This window comes from Paramacrobiotus metropolitanus, unplaced genomic scaffold (assembly GCF_019649055.1).
Source record: "Paramacrobiotus metropolitanus isolate TYO unplaced genomic scaffold, Prichtersi_v1.0 Parri_scaffold0000039, whole genome shotgun sequence".
Classification (NCBI taxonomy): Eukaryota; Metazoa; Tardigrada; class Eutardigrada; order Parachela; family Macrobiotidae; genus Paramacrobiotus; species Paramacrobiotus metropolitanus.
In genome coordinates this window covers 691,764-711,475 of record NW_026570259.1, presented here as the reverse complement: position 1 = coordinate 711,475, position 19,712 = coordinate 691,764, and the positions used below count along the sequence as shown (strand labels likewise).

The window sequence follows — 19,712 nt, the reverse complement described above, 5'->3', positions numbered from 1 at the left end:
GGTTCCGCAGTATGCTTCAAGCAATACAAATTGGCTAATCCCACTGTTTAAATTTTTTCAACTTGGCAAATCTGGTGCGCTTTGACAGCATGGCTGTTTGTACGGGCATGCTGCTGTACCTAACGGTTACATATTTGAGATTTCTCGTCCAACCTTTTGTTGCAGTGGTTTTAAAGCCCGATACCGCCCGGTATTCGTATGTACATTATGTGATGCTTTAATTATCATGAACGGCATATGCATAGTCTTAAAATGAATCAAAACGCCTCTAGGCCTAGGGTTTCATCGATAACTACGCCATATATACGAGTATATACAGTACAAGCGCAGTGTTGGACTGATATCCATAATACCATACATGTTATTGTTAGTACCGGCCAACGGGTATGTAGGTATAATAATTTTTCCCGCACAGGAAAATTCGTTTCCTGTAACTAGCAGACCTAAGTGAGGAAGTCGGGAAGTTAACCGTTATACGGTAACACATAATATCAAAACGCGGTGTCAGTTCGAGACGTGCAGCCTTGTAAATCGGACAGCTTCTCATCCCTGCAGTGACACCTTTATATTTTAATGTGGTGTACATGTAAGCGGGAAGTTGAGAATAAAATTTAACATCGTTCGCATTGAGCAAACGGCTCTCTGTGGTAGGTCTCACATACGAGCTACCGGCCGGACGAATACTTTGAGCATGTGTTGATATTCTGATCATTGTATTCACAATCAGTAGAACCACAAGGTGCAGTGGTGTAGTGTACAGAATTCTAGAACCTATGAGCCAGACTGCGAAACACAAAGTTAATTAATGACCGCTACTTTTGACACATTAAACTGCTGCAACAATTTAGCAGTATAGGTCAAATGAATGGTATGCGAGGCCGTAATGCGTTTTGTCTTAAGAAGAGAATATTCCAACATTTACGGCTGGTCGGAATCATACTCACCTTCCTGGTCGCGCCACCAGTAAAAAAAGTTCGCACATCATTGACTGACATCAAGAGAATTAGTAATGCTTAAGTTTATTATTGTGTGAAATAAAGCAAACGAGACTAGGGGACAAGAATTCATTTATACGTGCCAATAACTGCTGTGGTGTAACTCTGAAATGGTTAGTCACGGAAACCGTGGTTCTTGGTCGGTTCTGCGATAAATCACAAAATAAACCGATAAATCACAAAATTTTGACTTAAATGTACTCGTACATGTAAAGGCAGATGTAGAACGATGAGGTAAAGCGCAGAAAGACATTCCAAGAAGGAGTCGGCTGTGACTTACCAGACGTTAGTTAGTTAGTTACGTAGTTGGTTAGCCAATTTGAAGCCGAAGCAAGCCCGTGATAAGGCATCGAATGTGCCTTATCGCGGGTACTATACTGCTTCTTGAAGTAGCCAGGATGCGTAGCCAGACTTAACAGTATGTACCTAAATCCGAGCATTGGCTAATGGTAAGATTCGTGCTCCCATTCACCTGTTCAGCAAAATTAAATTGCGTGGGGTTTGCCAGTTTCAGTGTGGTTTTGGGTGCAACAATGTGTCAAAAGACAATGCTGCTGGAGTTAGTCTGTATTCTGTACTTGACGGCATAAGAGGCGCTTAGGTAAAGGACTTGTATATAAGGTCACCACGCCCTATAGATTTGCGTTGATATTTCACGCGAGATAACTTGATTGTTTATTTTTATTGTTTATTGTACGGCAGACAGGTAACCCGTTAAAGGCTGGGATCGAAATCTAGGCACGGGAATTTAAACCTAGCTAAATAACAGGCATCATAATGAAATTAGAGCAATAGCCGCTAATACAAGAGGACTACTAAGAGAAGGAAGGTAATCAAGTAATGGTAACATGCTTCAGTGCATTACGAAGAACAGCAAGCGAACTGCTACTAAGGATGTTGTTTCCTGCCTGGGTTAGCTGGCTCATAACGTTGTTCAGCCTCCACGCCAACGTGGACCTTCTCCGATGCGACCTAACATACAATACAAAAAACAGACAACAAGTTTTTTTTTACTCAAGTTAGTTTCACCCGTACTTAACGATGTGCAGATTCAAACTGACATGTGCGTCAATGTTCGCAGAGTCAATGCATTGGTACCTGTACTCTGTGTACTGGTTTTTGCCATAGATGTAGCAGCATTTAGCTGCACTTATTGAAATTTCGGCCTGGATAAGGTAGGCTAGGTCTTTTGCAAAGTGGCAAACGGGCCGTAGTTGTAACCCAAAAACATGTCACATAATATGGTAGGTTTCTGTGCACGTGTCAGTGTGTCACCGGTCTTTCTGTGGGCATGCGAAACATCCTGATTACGGTACGTGCTCTGCGTAAGATGGTGATATTAATTATTTCAGCAGACATTCTCATCAGCTCCCTTATCACGAAGCCGCATCAATCGGCTAAAGAAGCAGCTCAAAAGTGATAAATCAGAGTTTTTTCTCGAAGCAAGGTGTACTCCCGACTGCGATCGCTAATCAGAACGTGTTCGTGCAACGTTATTCATCGGCTTTTCCAATGCTACCTTGGCAAGCAGAAACGTGCCGGTACCTGCATTTCAGGCTGCAAACGGGAAAATACCTCCAGCTAAGAGGATTTGGCTGAACCATAGTGTAGAGATAAGTTGCTGTACGCTACATACCGTACAATACATTTATCGATCAATGGGAAGGACATGTCAAACCGCCTATCGATTTTTTGAATCGCTTTATTGACCGCACTGCTGAACTGAGCCGTTCACCTGGGATTCATGGCTAAGCAATGAGGAGAAATGTGGAATAAATTCCTTCAAGGCATTGCCTCGTTTCTAGTTTCCCTCATAAACGGCTCACTGCCTTCAAAATGTACTGACTTAATTCTCCAGCCAAAAACTGATCAGTTACGCCGCTTTTCTTTACGGTTAGTTATTTGTCTCTGTAAATACCACCAATAAGCAACATCTGTATCGAACGGCTGGTTGATTTTCGTGACATTACGTACCACCATTAACGCTGATTACGAGCGTAACGACGCCGTCACGTGTAAAAAGTTTCGCTCCTGAGTGTCAAACAGTGTCTTGTTATACCAAGCTCACAAATCAGGCTCAGCTTCCCATACATACGTCGGGACCGCATTATCGTGGGTGTGCCGTAGCATAAAGACCATTATTTTGTTCTTCTCCTCAGTCATGGCTGGATTGCGGGACATTTTCAACAGAGCGCTCAAACCAAAACGCAGTAAGTTCATTAGTATTTCACGATAAATTCACCTCTGTATTCGCCGTATTATAGGCTTCCGTTTAACATGTTTAACGTGAAAAACAGTCAATAGTCCAAAACTAGTTTCTACCGCTAGACGCGAATCCGCTTTCTAAATTAATCGTGTAAAGCGCTTTCGTATAACGATCGGCATTCCGATTGCAGACTGAAGCAGCGCTGTATATTAAATTAAGTACATGCGCATGTCTTCTACTACTGCTGTATTACATATACAAATGATAATTTCTATGTTGTGAAACAAACCACGGCTTAAATAACTTTAAATGCACATTAATAGTCGCTCCGAACGTTACGCAGATCCACATAAAGTAGCCAGAGGCATAAAGACTTTTATGTACTTTATTTCCCATTTCACTGGCAGTTGCACAATAAAATCGATTTGGTAAGCCGAGATTTATTACCGGCTTTATCAGCCCCCATAGTTCCGGCTGCATGCATGCTCATCCTGAGCATCACGGTGCATGTGGCTGTAAGGATGATCTGATTACAGGTTCCGCCTATCTCTTCGTCAGTCCCAACACCGACACCGATCCCATCGATCAGGAATCCCACCTCGGCGCACTCCAAGACCACCATGAACTACTGGAACGGTCACCGGCCCCAAAGGACACCACGGGCACCCGCCGGCCACTGGTACGCTCCAGCACCCAGGCCACACTGGATAACCTGCAGCTGGGGAGTAAATTCACCAAGCGCGAAGTTAACGAGCTCTATCGCGAGTTCAAGCACGAATGCCCAGCTGGCTACATCACCAAGGAACAGTTCCAGTCGCTCTATCGGAAATGCTTCCCCCTAGGAGGTAATGCCCGGGCTTAATAGGGCGGCGCGCTGGAGGTGTTAGCCGGTGCGGCGCTGGCGCGTAAGAGCATTTGGGTCGGGAAAAACGCTGGGGGTGCGTGATGGCAAATGAGGCTAAACGGTTGTTTACGTGCAGTTGTATGGCATAGTCGCAGCGATGCCATTTGGGCTAACTTCCCATAACCTTGATCAGATGAAAACAAACGTCAGAGTAGACAAGTACTGCACAAAGCGTATGCGGATTGTTGACAGTTTCAATGGCAGGCTTGCTCCAGCGAGCTTAATTCCCAGTTGTGTCATGCGAGAAGCACCTCTGCGATCAATGCATATATGCATGCAAAGTGAATTAGTGTGGATCATCATGCCATACAAGTTGATTAGTTCTTTATATTCAGCTGCTTTGCGCATTCCATTTAGGAAATTATCCAAATTATCTGGTAAACAGCTTTGTAGTGGATATATGCACAGCCATGCGTGCATCCTAGCGGCGACTTTTTTCTTTGAATAACTTGAGGAGTTTTCACAATAATTATTACAATGTTACGGTTGAGTGCGTACATGTCGTTTATGCAAATAAGTTGCGAATTAATTATGATCCATTCGAAATTAAGGTTGTAAAATAAACTCGCATATACATAATTCAAAATACATTAATAGATGTAAAACATAAACTTGGAAAAACTTGAATTTAATAATTAATTTACCTAAAATTGCATGCCTTTATTGTCCGTGCATTGGTACATTTGAAGGAAAGAGTGCGAAAATCGGTTTCAACTGAGCCGATTTATTACTGCCAGCGGCATTTACAGCCCACCTTGGTATAAAACTTCAAATACCCATTGAGACTCAATTATTTAGCAGTAGCTACATGGTTGAGCGGTGCTCCTGTTTTTCCTCATCGTTTTACTGTTGCAGTGCAATTTAGAAATAAGCGGCCTTAAAACTTTCACCTGCAAACACATACTCCTCCCTATCATATTGCTGGCAAGTGTTTTCACAAGAAAGAAGAGCTGTTTGCTCCAGTAACAAAGTAAACCGCATTACTGGCAAGTATGTTATTGAATTTCCCGTCCCTTCTCTCAGGATTACACGACTGCAACGGAACTGCCCTTGTCGTTTCGGTGACGCTTGTTGGGCCGATAATCCACTACCATAAATCCAGCCAACACCGCTTCCGTCAGTTAATCGATCAATAATGCTGGAATAATAGCCTTTTCCAGGAATTATTTATCTGTTCATTCTCGACTGATTGCTTCTGCATGTCACCATTATGTTTCCGCTGAGCAGCAGTGCATACACAACACTGCTGCCGACAATGACGCATGAAAAATTCAATTAAAGAACAAAGATTGTCCATTTTCTGGCGTCTTTTAGCGGTCACCACTGTAATGAGGAGTGTCATTCGCAAATTAGGTCGTTTGTCTAGCAGAGTAATGGGGTAACATTATTTTGACAGGCTCTGGAAGATATGCCGGATATGTTTTCAATACGCTGGAGCAGGACAAAGACGGGCACGTGTCGTTTCGGGCCTTTTTGTCGGGCATGTCAGTATTGTCGCGCGGCACAACCGAAGAAAAGCTACAGTGGATATTCACCTTATACGATATTGATAAAAACGGATACATAACTAAAGTAAGCATTAACAGGTTCTATCGGATTGGACAATCTTTTAGTGACCTTTTGCTTTGCAGAACGAGATGGTGGAAATAGTTTCAGCTGTGTATGAGATGCGCAGCGAAGCGATGCCCGGTCAGCCGGTTAAGGTCGACACGGATGCTGTAATCAATCACGCCACTAATGTGTTCTGCGTAAGTGAAGATCGTTGTTTATAAAAACCTGGACCGACAAATAATCGTTGATAGCCATTAATAGGCATGCTTCTTAAGCGTCATACCTTCCGTCTTTCTTAGAAAATGGATGCTAATAAAGATGGATTGGTCTCATACGAGGAGTTTATCGAAGCCTGTCACAACGTAAGCGATTTCCTTAAAACCTTACATGCTTCTTTATGGCAAAGGTATGATGTGCCCAATGTTATCCGTAGGACGAAGATATACGCAAAACAATCGGCACGCTGAATGGTGGATTACATCTCAGGCGTCACTGCTTCGCGGCATCCAAGCCGCGATCCTGATTACATGCATTATTGATTCTTTAGAGTATTGTTTTTTATCTCAGTGATCTTGTTTTTATACGAAGGCTGAATTCGGTGAATAGTACGCATGACCCTTATGTTTGTGCGTTACTGTCAGTGCATCGCTTATGACATTCAATCTGATTAATTTTACGAGTTTAAAATACCGATGTATGCTTCTGGTTCGCTTTTGTATAACAATTTATTCGCGCTACAGTTCAATTTGTAAAGGAAATTATTTACCGGTACTTCTATGCTGCACTTGTATGTTGAAAGTGTGAAGCTGGTTATGAAACGTATGGCTAATACAGTAAGTAAACTTCAGAATGCGATTCACTAATGATATGTCGTGATTATCTGGAATGGTGATTATCTGGAAACACGCGTCAGGTGCTTCGATAATGGGTTCCAGGAAATTTGGCAGTTAAAGCATCGCAAATCCCTGGATAATTTAAACCTGCTGTAGCAGTATCTAAACCATTACAGTTTCCATCGTCGTAAAAATTTCATCCCTAAAATCATTTCCAGGAAGTAAGACCGGAACTCCCATTGGCCGGATTTGAATTAGCGGGATGTGCAGTGCACGTGTACGAGAGTGTTGGCTGCTCTTTCCAAGCCTAACAAATTGTCAAACCCATTATCGATAGAGTTTTGGCAAGTAGAAGGTAAAACGAACATGAACGGCTTGACAATACCAACTATGGATAAATTTGCTCCAGTAACCTAAGGGAGAAACAGCCCCTACAAAGTTATTAGCTAAGTAATTACTTAACAATAATCCATTAGATTATGGTGTGTTTATGCGATATGATGCAGCTTAGTTTACAAATACATGTTGCTGCCAACAATAAGCCAATACAGTACTGCTATCACCGATGCGAGTAACCAAAAGTGACCATGAGTGGGAAGGTATAAAATTAATAGATTTTTATTTCTGGTTCCTGTCACGATGTTTAACAGATATGTACTTCTGCTACAATGCTGTAAACGCTGTAAAGATTAGTATCGTTTACTTTTTGTGATAATAATCCTGTTCCTGTGTAAGTGGTTAATTTACTTGCTTCTAGGTATTCTTTTAGTCTCGTCTGCTTATTGCTTCAAGCACGAGCATATCATTCGAATGTACTGACGGAAACGAGAAATCCGCTTGTAAAACCCTAAAGCCAATCAGCATGCACTCGCTGCTGGAACCGGTTTTAACAAAGTCTTACTGGCCCGAAGGTCCTCAGCACTGCGAAAAATCACCAACAGGACTGTTAGCAAGGTTCTTGGTATACGCCACTCCATCGCCACAGTGGGTTGTTGAAAATGTTTATAGCATTGCTGATCATCAGCGCAGCTGTCTGCGCCAGTGCACAGACCACTTGCAACAGTGATTGGACAGAAGAATACGTTGTCCAGAAGGACGACTGTTTGTCGCAGATTGCCAAAGCGTATGGCGTCGGCGTGAGAGCGATTGCCAGCCGTAATCCACAGATCAGAAATGTCAACTTCATCGAAGTGGACTGGGTATTGTGTCTACCAGCTGGTCAGAGACGCAGACGGCCAATGAAATGTGTTGCTGGCGTGATAGACAGTGACAGCTCAGAAAATCCGGCAGGAGTGATGAACCAAAAACGGCGGCAACCCGCTGCAGCGAAGCCGACTGAACCGCCTCCACCAACCGTACCGCCCACAGAATCCGAGGGTACTTGATATTACGTAAAAACAGTCCCTTGAACGCATAATTATACGAAACCAGTAAAGTGTTATACATTGCAGATTACGTCGAAGTAACGGATGATGATGGTGGCGCGAAGACCAACGTGGTCACAACTCCACTTCATAAAGATACTAGACCACCGAAAGATACAAGGAAAAACACCGACCTAAAGAAAAATCCTCTGCAAAATGCGGCATCAACAATGCCAACCGTATCATCATCCACTGATTCTAGCTCTCTTAGTGCCAATCAGCAACCTGTTGGTTCATCCTTATCAGGAACAATCGATCCCAACATTGTACAGTGCCAGTTTTTCGACAACGGCTTAGCCAATTGCTGGAAAGTGTGTACCGCAGATGAATTCGAATATGCCGTTGACACGACTTCGGACAGCACCATTACGATGCGGCAGTGTGTGGAGAATCAAGCTCCTGTTATCCACTCCTGGGACGTTAATGACGGTAGATAATTTTAATCTTATAATACTCGTATTACCTAAATCACTATGTACGAAATCAGAACTTTTGGCTCTGATCGTCGGAAACATTTACAGGAATTTTGGCAAACTGGTTGCGACCAAGACTTATTAAAGCGGGTGGCAAAGAGCGCATTATTGCTGCCTGCACGTTTTGGCGGAATCGTACCTTCTCCTGTGTTGAAAGCATCATGTGCTCAGAGGTGACTGCGTCAAACACGAAACCCGTGTGTCAAGGTGGAAAAAGATGGTCTGGAAAAGCAACCGAAGGAGATCCATTACGTGATGGTACCCCGATGACCATAGATTGATTTTTCTTAGGAAATGGTTTTAAACAGAATTCTTTTTCAGCGGCGATAATCAAAGGCGTCATCAAATCTCCTCCAGCAGGCGGAATCGGCCGTTCGCGAAGGGATGCCCCCAGAAGGGATGGTCCGTTGGATGTGGCGGCTAATACTGTGGAGCGTCAGCGAACGACACAGCAGACAATTCAATCAGACAGTGATCCGGATACAATTCAGGTTTAGTTTGCACATCCTCAATAAAATATTGAGGACTGGTAATGGCTACATAGTTATATGAAGTCTGCATGGTATCGCAGTGCACGTTCTACAACGACTTCCATGCCATATGCGACGACCAGTGCTCTTATGACCCAGAAGTACTGGACCTTGAAAATAAGATGAAAATTATGCACCGTGTATGCAATAAATCGGGAGTTTCTAACTTTCAATGGACAGCCAACGACGGTATGTAGAAAACAACCGTTAGCTGATTGCGTACTAGTAATAAAATTTTATGGTGCTTAATACAGTGCCATACACAGTACTTGCCAAGGCCTAAATTTTTATGGCTTAGGAATTATTGCTCCTGGATTGCTTCCCAATTCTACCTTCCGCCCCCGTCATCGTATTTCGGCGATTTGTACTTTCTCAAAAACGGGGAAAATTTTTGAGTGTTCAGGAGTAGCGATCTGTGATCCAAGCAAGCCAGCGGCCTTTGACCAGTGCTCTGGTGGATTGCCCTGGCGGGGAAAGAAAACGGGATCCAGCGATCCTTTGCAATGTACCTAGTAATCAGTACACTAAACCCTTTTAAAACTGAGCAACCGCTGTAACAGCGTAACGGTGCGTTATTGTTGAAAGAAGTACTGTACCTCTAACGCATGAACTGTAACCGTTGATGCCAGGGGCCACTTCTACGGCTTCTTCAGTGCGGCCATTGGTCAAGTACCAAATTGATAGTACGTGACTTCAACTACATCAGCACTTTGGTCATCAGCTACTGCTGAATATACGGCCATAGTCAAGTCTATCCTCTCTACTTCGCTGTAACATTAATTAATGTGCGGTGCCGTGTCGTGCCGGTTAAATGATGTCCCGCTCGGTTGCTCAGTTCAGAGAGGCACTTCACATCACGAAAAACTGCATCACCAGAATTATTATGAAGTTGTTTCCTTTTTGCAGCTGTCGCTCCGATTGGAGTAATTGAATCTTTTGCCCAGAACAGTGCTGCCGCGTCGCCGCCGTCTTCTATGATGACAGAACCCAGAGAGACCGGCGCTGAATCTAATCCACTCCAGGCGGACCCGGGACAACCTGACGACGTGGATTCTGCCAGTACACCCGCGGTTCCGGTTTCCACAACTGAAATTCTGGTGCCTGCTACGGCTTCCTCGACCAGATCATTACGCCATCGTACTCCAGTGATTAAGACGATTGCGGAGCAGAATGCTGCCAATCAGGAGGCAGTCAGATGCGCGAACAGAGGTACATCTTCTTCTCGGCTTCCACCCTGTCCACAGAACGATAATCCCCCATTCTTTGTTAATTGAACTAATGGCATCAGGATTCCACTCGTAAAACTAATAAACCTGTATCTGTCTTAAAATCATTTAAAGTCTGACAAGTGGGTACCTAGATCAGTTGCTCCTGTTTTGCAATGGCTTACGATGCTTGAAGTTTTGCCTCAGTAATCAGACACCTCCAATGCAGAGGCTCTGGATCTCAATAAACTACGTATATGTTAGCGCTTGTGTTTTACAGTTAAAAGCTGCGTGTTTGGAAAGGATGGCGATCAAAAAGAAATTGGCGGATGTTTTAAGTATTCTGTTATGGGCACTAGTGGCTCCGCAACCGCCAGCAAAGCCACAGTAGATTCAACGACTCCACCCAAACGCACCGCAGGTGATAAGGCCGTTCAAAAGCAACAGTGGTGTTATACTCGTACATGAAGGCAGTTGTTCACGTCAGTTATCTAGTTTCGAAATAAATACTTTGCGGTTACGGCGGTTAGGGTAACGGTTTGTTGCAAGACTTGAATATAATTAATAATAGTTCAGTTTTTGTAAAGAACAAATCAGCTTTTGGAATTATTAAAGCCAACAACTTAAACGCGCGAGACTGCAGTTCTGTTTTAACAAATTGTTGTTCCTATACTGCCTTCCAGGAAACATGTTAAAAAACTTCCCAATTGGGCATGCTGAGTGTCTGATTCTCTATGGCAATGAATTCTGCAAAGTCTACAATGTAAGCTATTGCCGAAAAGATGTACTGGAGCCGTTCGGGAGGATCACCAGTTGCGGATTACAGGCGGTTTCCTTTAGTGCGAAAGGTACAGCATACCCACGACGATAAGCGCAATTCTTTATTTGCGGACCGTTACGTACAGTTATGTCGTATACATATTATAAAACTAATCATTGCATTTCAGCGTCAACGATGCAGGAATGCGACAGTATTGGTCTATGTGAGTCATCAGTGCTGCTACCGTACGTATAATCTTGTTCAACCAATCCTGTAATTTTGCAGTTCGTGGTGACCAGTACAAATACACTTGCACAATACTAAAATCATGGAGCGCTGATTCATGGGACCATACTTGCTACAGTCCTGTAGCCAGGTCACCAGGGCAAATGCAGCTGCGTATCGCTGTGGCTAGTACACTCGAGGGCGAAGTAAACGACCTCCTGGCCGGTACGTTACATGTTACAATTAGTTGTGCATCTGTTATTGTGTGACCTTTGCTAGTAAGATTTCTGCTACTTACGTTTTCTTCAGACGTTCGAAGCCAGGCTTCGGCCATGCCGGATGTCGCTAGGGTCGAATGTGATATCTTCGAGAAGGTGGCATCCTGTGTATGGTACGAATTGGCAGGATGCAGCGACCGATACGATGCCCGTACAATCACACAGGTGTACAACTGCTTCGTACGACGGTTTCAGATGAGAAAGCTTTAGAGGTTACTGTACAGATTGCTGTCCATAATTATTCTTAATTATTCGTAACCAAACTGCAATTGCAACTGCAAAAACCAAAAAAGTCTGCAAGTGGTAAAATCGTCCAGCTGCAGCTATGTTAAACCTCATGTTGGCGCGCAAAAAAATTCTACAAGAGCAAGTTTAAGTTAAGTTTAAGAACAACCCTAACCCACTGTATTTTATGGGCCAAGCGGCCAAAGCCCTTGTAATTAGCCCTTGGAAGTTTCGGTAAGATTACACCATCTCGGAACTAGCTGTCCTCATCCTTCTGTAATTTTCGCTCAAAGAATTTTGATTTTGGGCACTTTAACTACAGTATATTTGCAAAATTTTACAAACTTCAAATTCCGTTTTCTCACCCATCAGTTTTCGGACTGCGTTCACTGAGTCGAAAAAATTTACTCGCTTGCCTAACCATAAAAGTAGCGGCGTATCATGTACAAAGTATCTATTTATTTTTAATATCACCGGCATTTTTAATATACAGTACGCGTTATAACCAGTAATTCAATGTTATTCCATTTGTTTTTCATATACTCCAGAAGAAACATTGACAAAAACGGCATTAATTTAAAATCAATGCAGATCCGATTGTAATATTATCTAGAGCACTAATCAACAACAGCGGTGATTGCATATTACTAACACAAAGCATTATAAAATCGTACAATTCCATGGCATTTCCACACTGTCAGTGTTCTAACTCCCAAACACACATATTTCACAGTCCCATCGTACTTGACAACTATCACAATCATATCAGAGCAAAAAGCCGGAATTCAGACCCATTTCCAAAGTGGACCAGCACCAATATAGCATCGCCTAATCCCAATAAAAAAACCACAAAATAAAAACAGCACAAGCCAGCAATCCGTAGCGAGCCTGCAGGAAGAAGCGCTCCATTTTCAAAGTATCTTGTGTTTTGTTCTGATCAGCCATCAGCTTCGTAAGGGCCTGCCGATCGGACAAGGTTAGAGTTTCCCGCCGATGACGTTCCTCATCCGGAAACGCGCCTTCCACAACGTCCCTCAAAGTTCGTGAAATTATAACATTCTCTGCAAAACACGTTGGCTAAGCGGCGAGAGAGCGGCAGTAATAAAGCTTCTTCAGTATCATATGCTAAAACATTCTAAAACATCAAAATCAATTTGAATCGGAAAAGAAAAAAATACAAAATTCCACACCAAAGACCGAAGCGCATTTACAGGTCTAAGATACTAAATGAAGTACAGAATAAATTTCAAAAAAGACATGTTTATTTTTTATTTAACATTAAATAACAGTTATTAACTAACACCTAATTTAAATTAGCTACCAAATTTTATTACCTAATTTAAACATTGTCGAACGAAAAAAAACTGAAACGGGAAACACTTACTGCTGGAGGAATCACGACAAATACAGCAGACCAAATTGGCTTTATCGCGTCGTACGTAGTCATTGGCCAAACAGTGCAGACAAAACGTGTGTCCACAGGAAAGATTCACGGGATCCAGGAAGATGTCCGTGCAGATAGGACATTCCAGGCTCTGGCGCACTCGCTCGCGTGCCAGCTTCTCTTCGTACCGGTCTCGAAGAGCATTGTCTGCAAGAAAACAAATCATCAAAAACAAATCTAAATCAAGATTTTCCAGCATAAACTACCAGTCTATCACCAAATGTTTGGATTGAGAGGCACGCGTTGTCAATGGCGGGAAACTCATACACGAAGAAATTTATTGTTAGCTGTTTATGGGTCTAATTAACCGGATTATACAACAATCAACATATAGCAATACCAGTATTTATTGTTTATTGCAAGCTTTTGTACGATTATTGTGTTTCAACTCCTTCAGGCTGCAATCTTAAAATCCTCGGTAAACTTGTAAAGTGGAAAATACGCACGATTACGCTCCAACAAAAAGCCTTTCAACATACAATGTTCAATAATTCATTGATGCATAAAAAGAATAAAAATGTATGTCTAGAAAATAAATACAAACTCACTCACAAATAAGATGATAAGCACGAGGCCGTCAGATTTATTTATTAAGTGTGCGACCTCGTCTATTTTCGTAAACCTGAAAAAACAAATCTGCAAAAATAAAATTTTTAAATTTCGTAAAATAAAATTTTTAAATTTCTCTTTTCTATTGTTTACTGTTTACAGCAGCAAAATCTACGAAACGAACCATACCTGCAAGGTTTTCCGCCGCGGCGTTCAGACTGCTTCCGAGACCTGACTGACCATGGGAATTCAAGCGATTGTCCTGCTGATTTTTACTCCAAATCTTGCCACTGTGTCAAGCAAAACGACAGCAGAAACACTAATTATGCTGTAAATAACGAACATTTGGTGATGTCAGTACTGTTTACAGTTTACCCGTTCAGACCATACAGATTACAAGTGCAAACAGTCAGCGTTCACGTCAATTACAAGTTGTATTTCTTGCTAAATTACAGAATCTGATAAGAACAGTAAAGCTGTAAAGACGACTAAAGCCAAATCTAACAGATAACCGAAAATTAAAAAATAAAGTTTATTTCAGACATTGTTAAGCAATTTGGCTTATTTTGCAAATAAAGTTAATAACAATTTATAGTTTTTACTTACAAATAGTATTTCAGTGTTCGTTTTCGACTTTTTGGATTTTTGTCCACAATATTCGCTGGCATTTTGCACGGGAACACAAGATGGGGAGTAACGAGGATTCAGCCTTATTCTCAAACGCAAGATAAACGGTCAAAGTTTAACAGAAATAATTTTCTCCGACAGAACCGATTCCACCAAAAACCGAACTGAATCACAGATCGCAGGACGCAGAACGTCTAAACTCTAAGATCTGATTAAATCCGCCTGTTACAGAACCCTAGAAAGTAGAAGGTCAGAACTTTATACTATGACTGAATTTCAAGTTACATTCATCATAATGACAAACCTCCGATAAATCATAAAAGCACAAAAGATCAGATTATTGAATCCTGGGTCGAAAAGCTCTAAACTCGTGACAATATCTAGAGTATACAGTATGTTCGCAAACTGGAACTGGTGAGAACTGGAAGAACGGAAAATGCTAGCATTCACAACAAATAACAACTAAAAGAATAGGTAAGACCTGATTATGTGGCTGTGCTCTCAGTTTTAACTTACTTGAGAAATCTGAAAGACAAAATTAATGATAAAATAATCGTAAAAGAGAGAAACAGAGAAAACCAAAACTTTCATAATTATAGGTATAGAAGTATAGATATTTCTCAATCACGTCAACGCACGATACATGTGGCCAACTCCAACGGAGCAGCTCCAACTCGGATGGTCGAAACTGCCACTTCAAGGAGGCCAGCTGCAGACAGAGCCACCGGAAGTAGGACTTGCAAGTTATTAGTCAAACCGTTTGACTCAAACGGTTATTCATAAATTATTACGTATCTAGACTGTTAAAATATCTGTACGAGCTGCAGATACGTTGTCCAGTTCAATTTTATAAAGTTTTTATAGATTTAATTTTATATCAGCACTTGGAGGGTATGAAAGCTGGAATTCTCAAGAATCGCGCCTCACAGTGGCGTCTACAGTCTGCACAATCAATTTACATGCTGGGATCGAAAGGGACAAACTGTGCAGCAGGAGGAATATGCCAGTTTCAGATTTTCGATTTAAATTTTAGCAACAGAAAACCAACAAGTAAAATAATTATTCAGTACACTTGCTGTAATATGATTTAGTTTAAACTGGAGTTAGAGCTTGACAGGCCTTTCGAACGTTTTCCATGCCAATTCCATCGCCATGTCGCTTTATATGAAAATAAGCTATCACATTAGTTAACACAGTAATTCAGCCTGATTTACATATGCTGCCTTTGCATTAAAAAGTTTGATACCGTTTGTAAACAAATTGTTACTGATTTGTTTCCCTGAACTTCAAATCCTTGAAAACCCATACATCGAGCACAACTATTGTACAAATACAACTTGTACCACACAGTCCACACTTATCCACCGATATACGGTACCGGTATGATGATTTCAAATGGCCGATCTACTGACAAACTAAACAATTATTTTTTGCTTGCCTTGCAAAGATTCCTTGGCATACAGGGCATATACGGGTATTGATACATTTACGTTATAAGAAGTATATGTGACATGCACTTCCGTCTCGGTTAGCAGCGGTAAACAATTGTGTTGAGCGAGAATAGGTCATTTACTGCTCGATGTGCGCGACGTTACCCTCGATGTGTTAAGTTTATTTGCTGCCGCAGCGATGGCTCCAGCAATGATCAAAATATCCAAAAAAATTTAGCTGCAGGTTATTTTACAATTACACACAAATATGTTATTTCAGCCAACTTAAAATAAAATAATCAAATTATTCTGATACGTTCACGCTATTTATAATATGATGGGCGTTAATTTGTTCACATTACGAATCAGGAGGGCCGACGTGACCATAATTATTGCTTTAAAAAGTGCTTTAATTTTTCCATAGTACTATTAAGAAATGGACTATGTTTTGTGTACGTTTTAGATATTATAGTACAAATTAACATTAGATTTAAGATAAGGTTAAGCACCGTAAGTATTCCCTTCCAGGCGACAACGTCCGTGGCCGGTGTGTCCGCGCTGACTTCCTTGTAACTCATGATCATGGATATGGACTGTGTGTACTAACGATAAAACCACTGCAAGATTGCAAAAATTAGTGGTAAATTATTCTACCGTGCATAAAGTGCTGCATCACATGTATGCATTTACTGTACAACTATATAGATGCGAGATACCGTGTGAATCATTTTAAGGAAGACGGCGGCTAATGTACGAAGATACAAACCCACGGAGTAGCCGTAGAGTACAAACAGTTAACAGTCTGTGTAAACACCATGATGATGTACGGAAATCTTTTGTCGAAATAAATATAAGCATACTGCTAAAGGAAGCACTGGGTCGCAGAACTGCATCTTAGTATTGACAGTATTTAAAATAGTGGCGGCGCGGATAAAGTCTATACTTGAATACTGCAATTTTTTATCCTTGCGCGAGCTTCATACTGTCACAATGACCTTCCACGAACAGTCCCTGTTGATACTGCGAGTATTAAATTTCGTAACCTGTTGTTTTGTATTGTGTTCCCTCCAACCAGCGCTTGCACAAGCGACTGATCAAGAAATATCTCGCTGTGGACTCACGCGAACCTATCAGCATCTCATCGAAGCTGAGGATGCGTCCGCGCACTTCTCGAAGCTTATCGGTAGGCCGATCAGAAGAGCAACTAATGTACCAGAAAATCCAGAACGATTTTACACGATTTGATTGTCATTTGGTATATAATGTGCAGGAGGCTCGGAGGCGGTCGCAGGAAGCTGGCCATGGCAAATCCGGCTAGGAATCCGTGCTCCTAACCGGCAGATCATGTGGATGTGTGGCGGCAGTATTCTTTCTGACATTTACATCATCACCGCAGCCCATTGTTTGGAACCGTGAGTTTTAATGTGCATAGCGAACCCTTACAAAACTGCTTACAGCATACGGCTATTCAGTTTTTATTTTGTTAATGTAGGGGTTTGAATATGCCGTACGTCGTTCGCATCGGGGAACACAGTGCGAATCGTGTGGACGACGGTGCCGAAGATATTCCCGTCTTACGTGCACGTATTCATGAGAAATACAACAAGTTGGCAAACTACTTGAACGACATTGCCATACTGCGTCTCTCGAGACCAATTAAGTTCCGGGAGAATGTCCTTCCTGTTTGTCTTCCGTCTGCGAACGATGACCCGCCTGCCGGTACGTCGTGCTTCGTGACTGGCTGGGGAAATACCGGGCCAGGAAAGCCGCCGTTTAGCAGTGTACTTAAAGAAGGAAAGGTGCGAGTTATCGGCCGAGGCATATGTCAGTCGCCGTTCTTCTGGGGCAGTGGCGTTAGGAATACCAATATATGCGCCGGATATCCAGAAGGTCAAACGGACGCTTGTAGGGTAAGGTCTCGTGTCGCATAGGAGTTTTTAATATTCGAAACAAGTTCATCTTACTTAAGATCGTATTATTATATCTATATGGAAAGGAGAGCTTCAGTATTACGATCAGTTTTGTACAATAGCAGTTAAACGTGCATGTTTGACTCAATACGGCCATTAATAAATTCTCGTGCAAAACGTCAAATTAGTGAATCCTTCCTTTCCTTCACAAGCAAAAACTTTGCGACGACCGCCTAGTTATATTAAAGTACTTGTACAATGTACAGCTACTGTAGTAATTAACGTTTTGTAACAATGCAGTACATACATCTGCTTTCGGCATACTGTGCGAAAATATTGCATTGCCATTATTCCCAGCGGCTATAATGTAAACCGTTCTCTCAAAATATATTCGTTCCCATGCCTGCGTTCCCTAAATCGTTCCCATGCCTGTTTTACATTGTCCCCATACACTTTTTTTGCCGTCTCCTGTAGGGCGACAGCGGAGGCCCTCTGGTGTGTCAGCACCCGAACGGGAAGCAATGGGTGCTGCAAGGACTTGTCAGTTTCGGTTGGAGCCAAGGGTAACTTCGGACTGATAACTACAGTCAAATACTGGAGATGGATTTTGAACTGCATTGGAGGAGTAGATTCAAAATAAAAACATTTGCAGGTGTGGTTTTCCGGGAAAACCGGCAGTATATACAAGGGTGTCTCACTATCTCAGTTGGATCGAGAAGACCACTGGCTCCACAATCACATCTTGATTCCGGATGGCATGGACAGATGATACTGTCGTGATACCCTCTCCGAGGAACCTGTTCAAGACTCTTACACAAAGTTAATTTATTTATTTTAGGGAGTTCCCAGCTAATTTTGTCAATCATTCCAGACCAAAGCGTTCAGAGTTTTCGCTTCGAAAATATATCAGATACTAGTAATTTCATTCTGCACTCTAATTGCTGAGTGCTATGCTTCAAATATGTATATGTACATCTGTGAGACGGCAATGCCATTGATGGATTATTTTTCCGACAAATTTTATTTTTAGTTTAATATTTGTTTGGTATTCTGCAGGCCGGTATTACAGATTTCAAAATCAGTCACAATAAATTTTATTACTTGTATCCTGCTGAAGGATACTTTATGTGGAGAGAAATTCAAAATAGCAAGCCGGTCTTACACTTGTAGATTCTCTTTATGCACACTGAATACTACCAAAAACTGTGCTTCTATCAAGGTGTACTGTACACTACCATGTTTATCTATATAGATATAATAATATTTAATCAAACAGTATATCTAAACGTACTTGTATTTAGATATTATGTACTAGTATATAATAGTATCAAAACCAATCTTTTAATTTGTTTACACCGCGAGACAATAGTCATAAGTTATATCACTACTGCCGGCATTGCATAATCAAGAATTAAAAAACAACCAAAATCACTAATATCAACAATTTTATATACTCGTACGTATAATAATTTATAAAAGATATTATGTTAAATAATTATACAAGGTACTCGTATTTACTGCACGTACAGTATAATATGGGGTACAGGTAAACCTTATCTACCGTTACTGTGCCTACTTTCTGTTCACCAATTCACAATGTCAGATTGTGTGCGCATTTACAATACCGGTGCAGTTGTTGACTGTGTTTAAAAATCACTCAACCGGCGTTATTTTCATAGAGTGAACAACAGAACAGCGAACATAACAAAGCGATCTTCGGACTTAGAAAAAACGATAGACTTATGGCAGATTCGTTATCTTCTCATCTACCGCTCGCCTCTGTGGCTCAGCGGTTAGAGCATCAGTCTTGTAAACTGAGGGTCCTGGGTTCAACTCCCAGCAGGGGCTACTGTTTTTCGATTATTTTTGTCGCGTCGTTTAACGTTTCTTTTAAGTGTAATGCGCGTAATCTTGCGACGCCAGCGGACGCCTGTGACTATTGCCTCCTTTTTTTTGCTGGATTCACTTTGTATGTTCAGTGCATGGTTTAATAATGAATGCGCGCTCACATGAATTTTTACGTCAGCGGCTGTCTATAGTAATACAGCGGTATAATGCGTTTTCTGTCATTGGCACCGTGGAGAAAGCCGAAATGTTTAATGAGCTTTTGTTTTCCTAATTCGTTTTTAACCCATGTTTAAAT

General features: G+C 41.7%; 4 protein-coding genes and 1 non-coding gene across 8 annotated transcripts; 4 read left to right on the top strand and 1 right to left on the bottom strand.

Annotated features, from left to right (window-relative positions):
• The first annotated feature begins 2,189 nt into the window (after positions 1-2,189).
• Positions 2,190-6,481, top strand: LOC129590137 (Kv channel-interacting protein 4-like). The gene is made up of 7 exons (XM_055485172.1): positions 2,190-2,888; positions 3,071-3,205; positions 3,738-4,046; positions 5,502-5,677; positions 5,737-5,853; positions 5,956-6,018; positions 6,090-6,481. The coding sequence occupies exons 2-7, from the start codon at positions 3,157-3,159 to the stop codon at positions 6,177-6,179; spliced, it is 804 nt and encodes a 267-aa protein (XP_055341147.1). The 5' UTR covers positions 2,190-2,888; positions 3,071-3,156; the 3' UTR covers positions 6,180-6,481.
• Positions 6,482-7,407: 926 nt separating this feature from the next.
• Positions 7,408-11,727, top strand: LOC129590160 (uncharacterized). Its single transcript, XM_055485216.1, has 12 exons — positions 7,408-7,866; positions 7,941-8,342; positions 8,435-8,644; positions 8,708-8,877; positions 8,958-9,105; positions 9,215-9,421; positions 9,823-10,125; positions 10,402-10,542; positions 10,805-10,969; positions 11,069-11,104; positions 11,167-11,331; positions 11,416-11,727. Exons 1-12 carry the CDS (start codon positions 7,488-7,490, stop codon positions 11,592-11,594), a joined length of 2,505 nt encoding a protein of 834 aa, XP_055341191.1. The 5' UTR covers positions 7,408-7,487; the 3' UTR covers positions 11,595-11,727.
• Positions 11,728-12,090: 363 nt separating this feature from the next.
• Positions 12,091-14,898, bottom strand: LOC129590223 (bifunctional apoptosis regulator-like). 4 transcript variants are annotated; one of them, XM_055485337.1, is made up of 6 exons: positions 14,746-14,842; positions 14,534-14,650; positions 14,209-14,464; positions 13,792-13,892; positions 12,994-13,200; positions 12,091-12,670 (listed from the first exon to the last, which is right to left on the bottom strand). In XM_055485337.1, exons 3-6 carry the CDS (start codon positions 14,268-14,270, stop codon positions 12,438-12,440), a joined length of 603 nt encoding a protein of 200 aa, XP_055341312.1. In that variant the 5' UTR covers positions 14,271-14,464; positions 14,534-14,650; positions 14,746-14,842; the 3' UTR covers positions 12,091-12,437. The 4 variants fall into 4 exon arrangements, with proteins under 4 accessions (XP_055341312.1, XP_055341313.1, XP_055341311.1 ...); XM_055485338.1 differs by having other exon boundaries at positions 14,534-14,609; positions 14,746-14,820; XM_055485336.1 differs by lacking the exon at positions 14,534-14,650 and having other exon boundaries at positions 14,746-14,898.
• A 1,608-nt stretch (positions 14,899-16,506) lies between these two features.
• Positions 16,507-18,672, top strand: LOC129590101 (chymotrypsin-like elastase family member 2A). Its single transcript, XM_055485107.1, has 5 exons — positions 16,507-16,842; positions 16,930-17,071; positions 17,152-17,569; positions 18,044-18,132; positions 18,222-18,672. Exons 1-5 carry the CDS (start codon positions 16,650-16,652, stop codon positions 18,313-18,315), a joined length of 936 nt encoding a protein of 311 aa, XP_055341082.1. The 5' UTR covers positions 16,507-16,649; the 3' UTR covers positions 18,316-18,672.
• A 672-nt stretch (positions 18,673-19,344) lies between these two features.
• Positions 19,345-19,417, top strand: Trnat-ugu (transfer RNA threonine (anticodon UGU)). The gene has a single exon. It is a non-coding gene; the product is annotated as a tRNA-Thr (tRNA).
• Positions 19,418-19,712: the final 295 nt, after the last annotated feature.

Bases quoted from the DNA above. Each gene is read 5' to 3' on its own strand.
- LOC129590137 (XM_055485172.1), top strand. From the start codon at position 3,157: ATGGCTGGATTGCGGGACATTTTCAACAGAGCGCTCAAACCAAAACGC. The intron at 3,206-3,737 runs GTAAGTTCATTA...ATCTGATTACAG, and splicing joins AGCGCTCAAACCAAAACGCA to GTTCCGCCTATCTCTTCGTC. The intron at 5,854-5,955 runs GTAAGTGAAGAT...CGTCTTTCTTAG, and splicing joins ACGCCACTAATGTGTTCTGC to AAAATGGATGCTAATAAAGA.
- LOC129590160 (XM_055485216.1), top strand. From the start codon at position 7,488: ATGTTTATAGCATTGCTGATCATCAGCGCAGCTGTCTGCGCCAGTGCA. The intron at 9,106-9,214 runs GTATGTAGAAAA...TTTATGGCTTAG, and splicing joins TCAATGGACAGCCAACGACG to GAATTATTGCTCCTGGATTG. The intron at 11,105-11,166 runs GTGAGTCATCAG...GTAATTTTGCAG, and splicing joins ATGCGACAGTATTGGTCTAT to TTCGTGGTGACCAGTACAAA.
- LOC129590223 (XM_055485336.1), bottom strand. From the start codon at position 14,270: ATGCCAGCGAATATTGTGGACAAAAATCCAAAAAGTCGAAAACGAACA. The intron at 13,201-13,791 runs GTATGGTTCGTT...GTTTTCTTGCAG, and splicing joins CGCGGCGGAAAACCTTGCAG to ACAATGCTCTTCGAGACCGG. The intron at 12,671-12,993 runs GTAAGTGTTTCC...CGTGTTTTGCAG, and splicing joins TTGTCGTGATTCCTCCAGCA to AGAATGTTATAATTTCACGA.
- LOC129590101 (XM_055485107.1), top strand. From the start codon at position 16,650: ATGACCTTCCACGAACAGTCCCTGTTGATACTGCGAGTATTAAATTTC. The intron at 17,570-18,043 runs GTAAGGTCTCGT...CGTCTCCTGTAG, and splicing joins GTCAAACGGACGCTTGTAGG to GGCGACAGCGGAGGCCCTCT. The intron at 18,133-18,221 runs GTAACTTCGGAC...AAACATTTGCAG, and splicing joins AGTTTCGGTTGGAGCCAAGG to GTGTGGTTTTCCGGGAAAAC.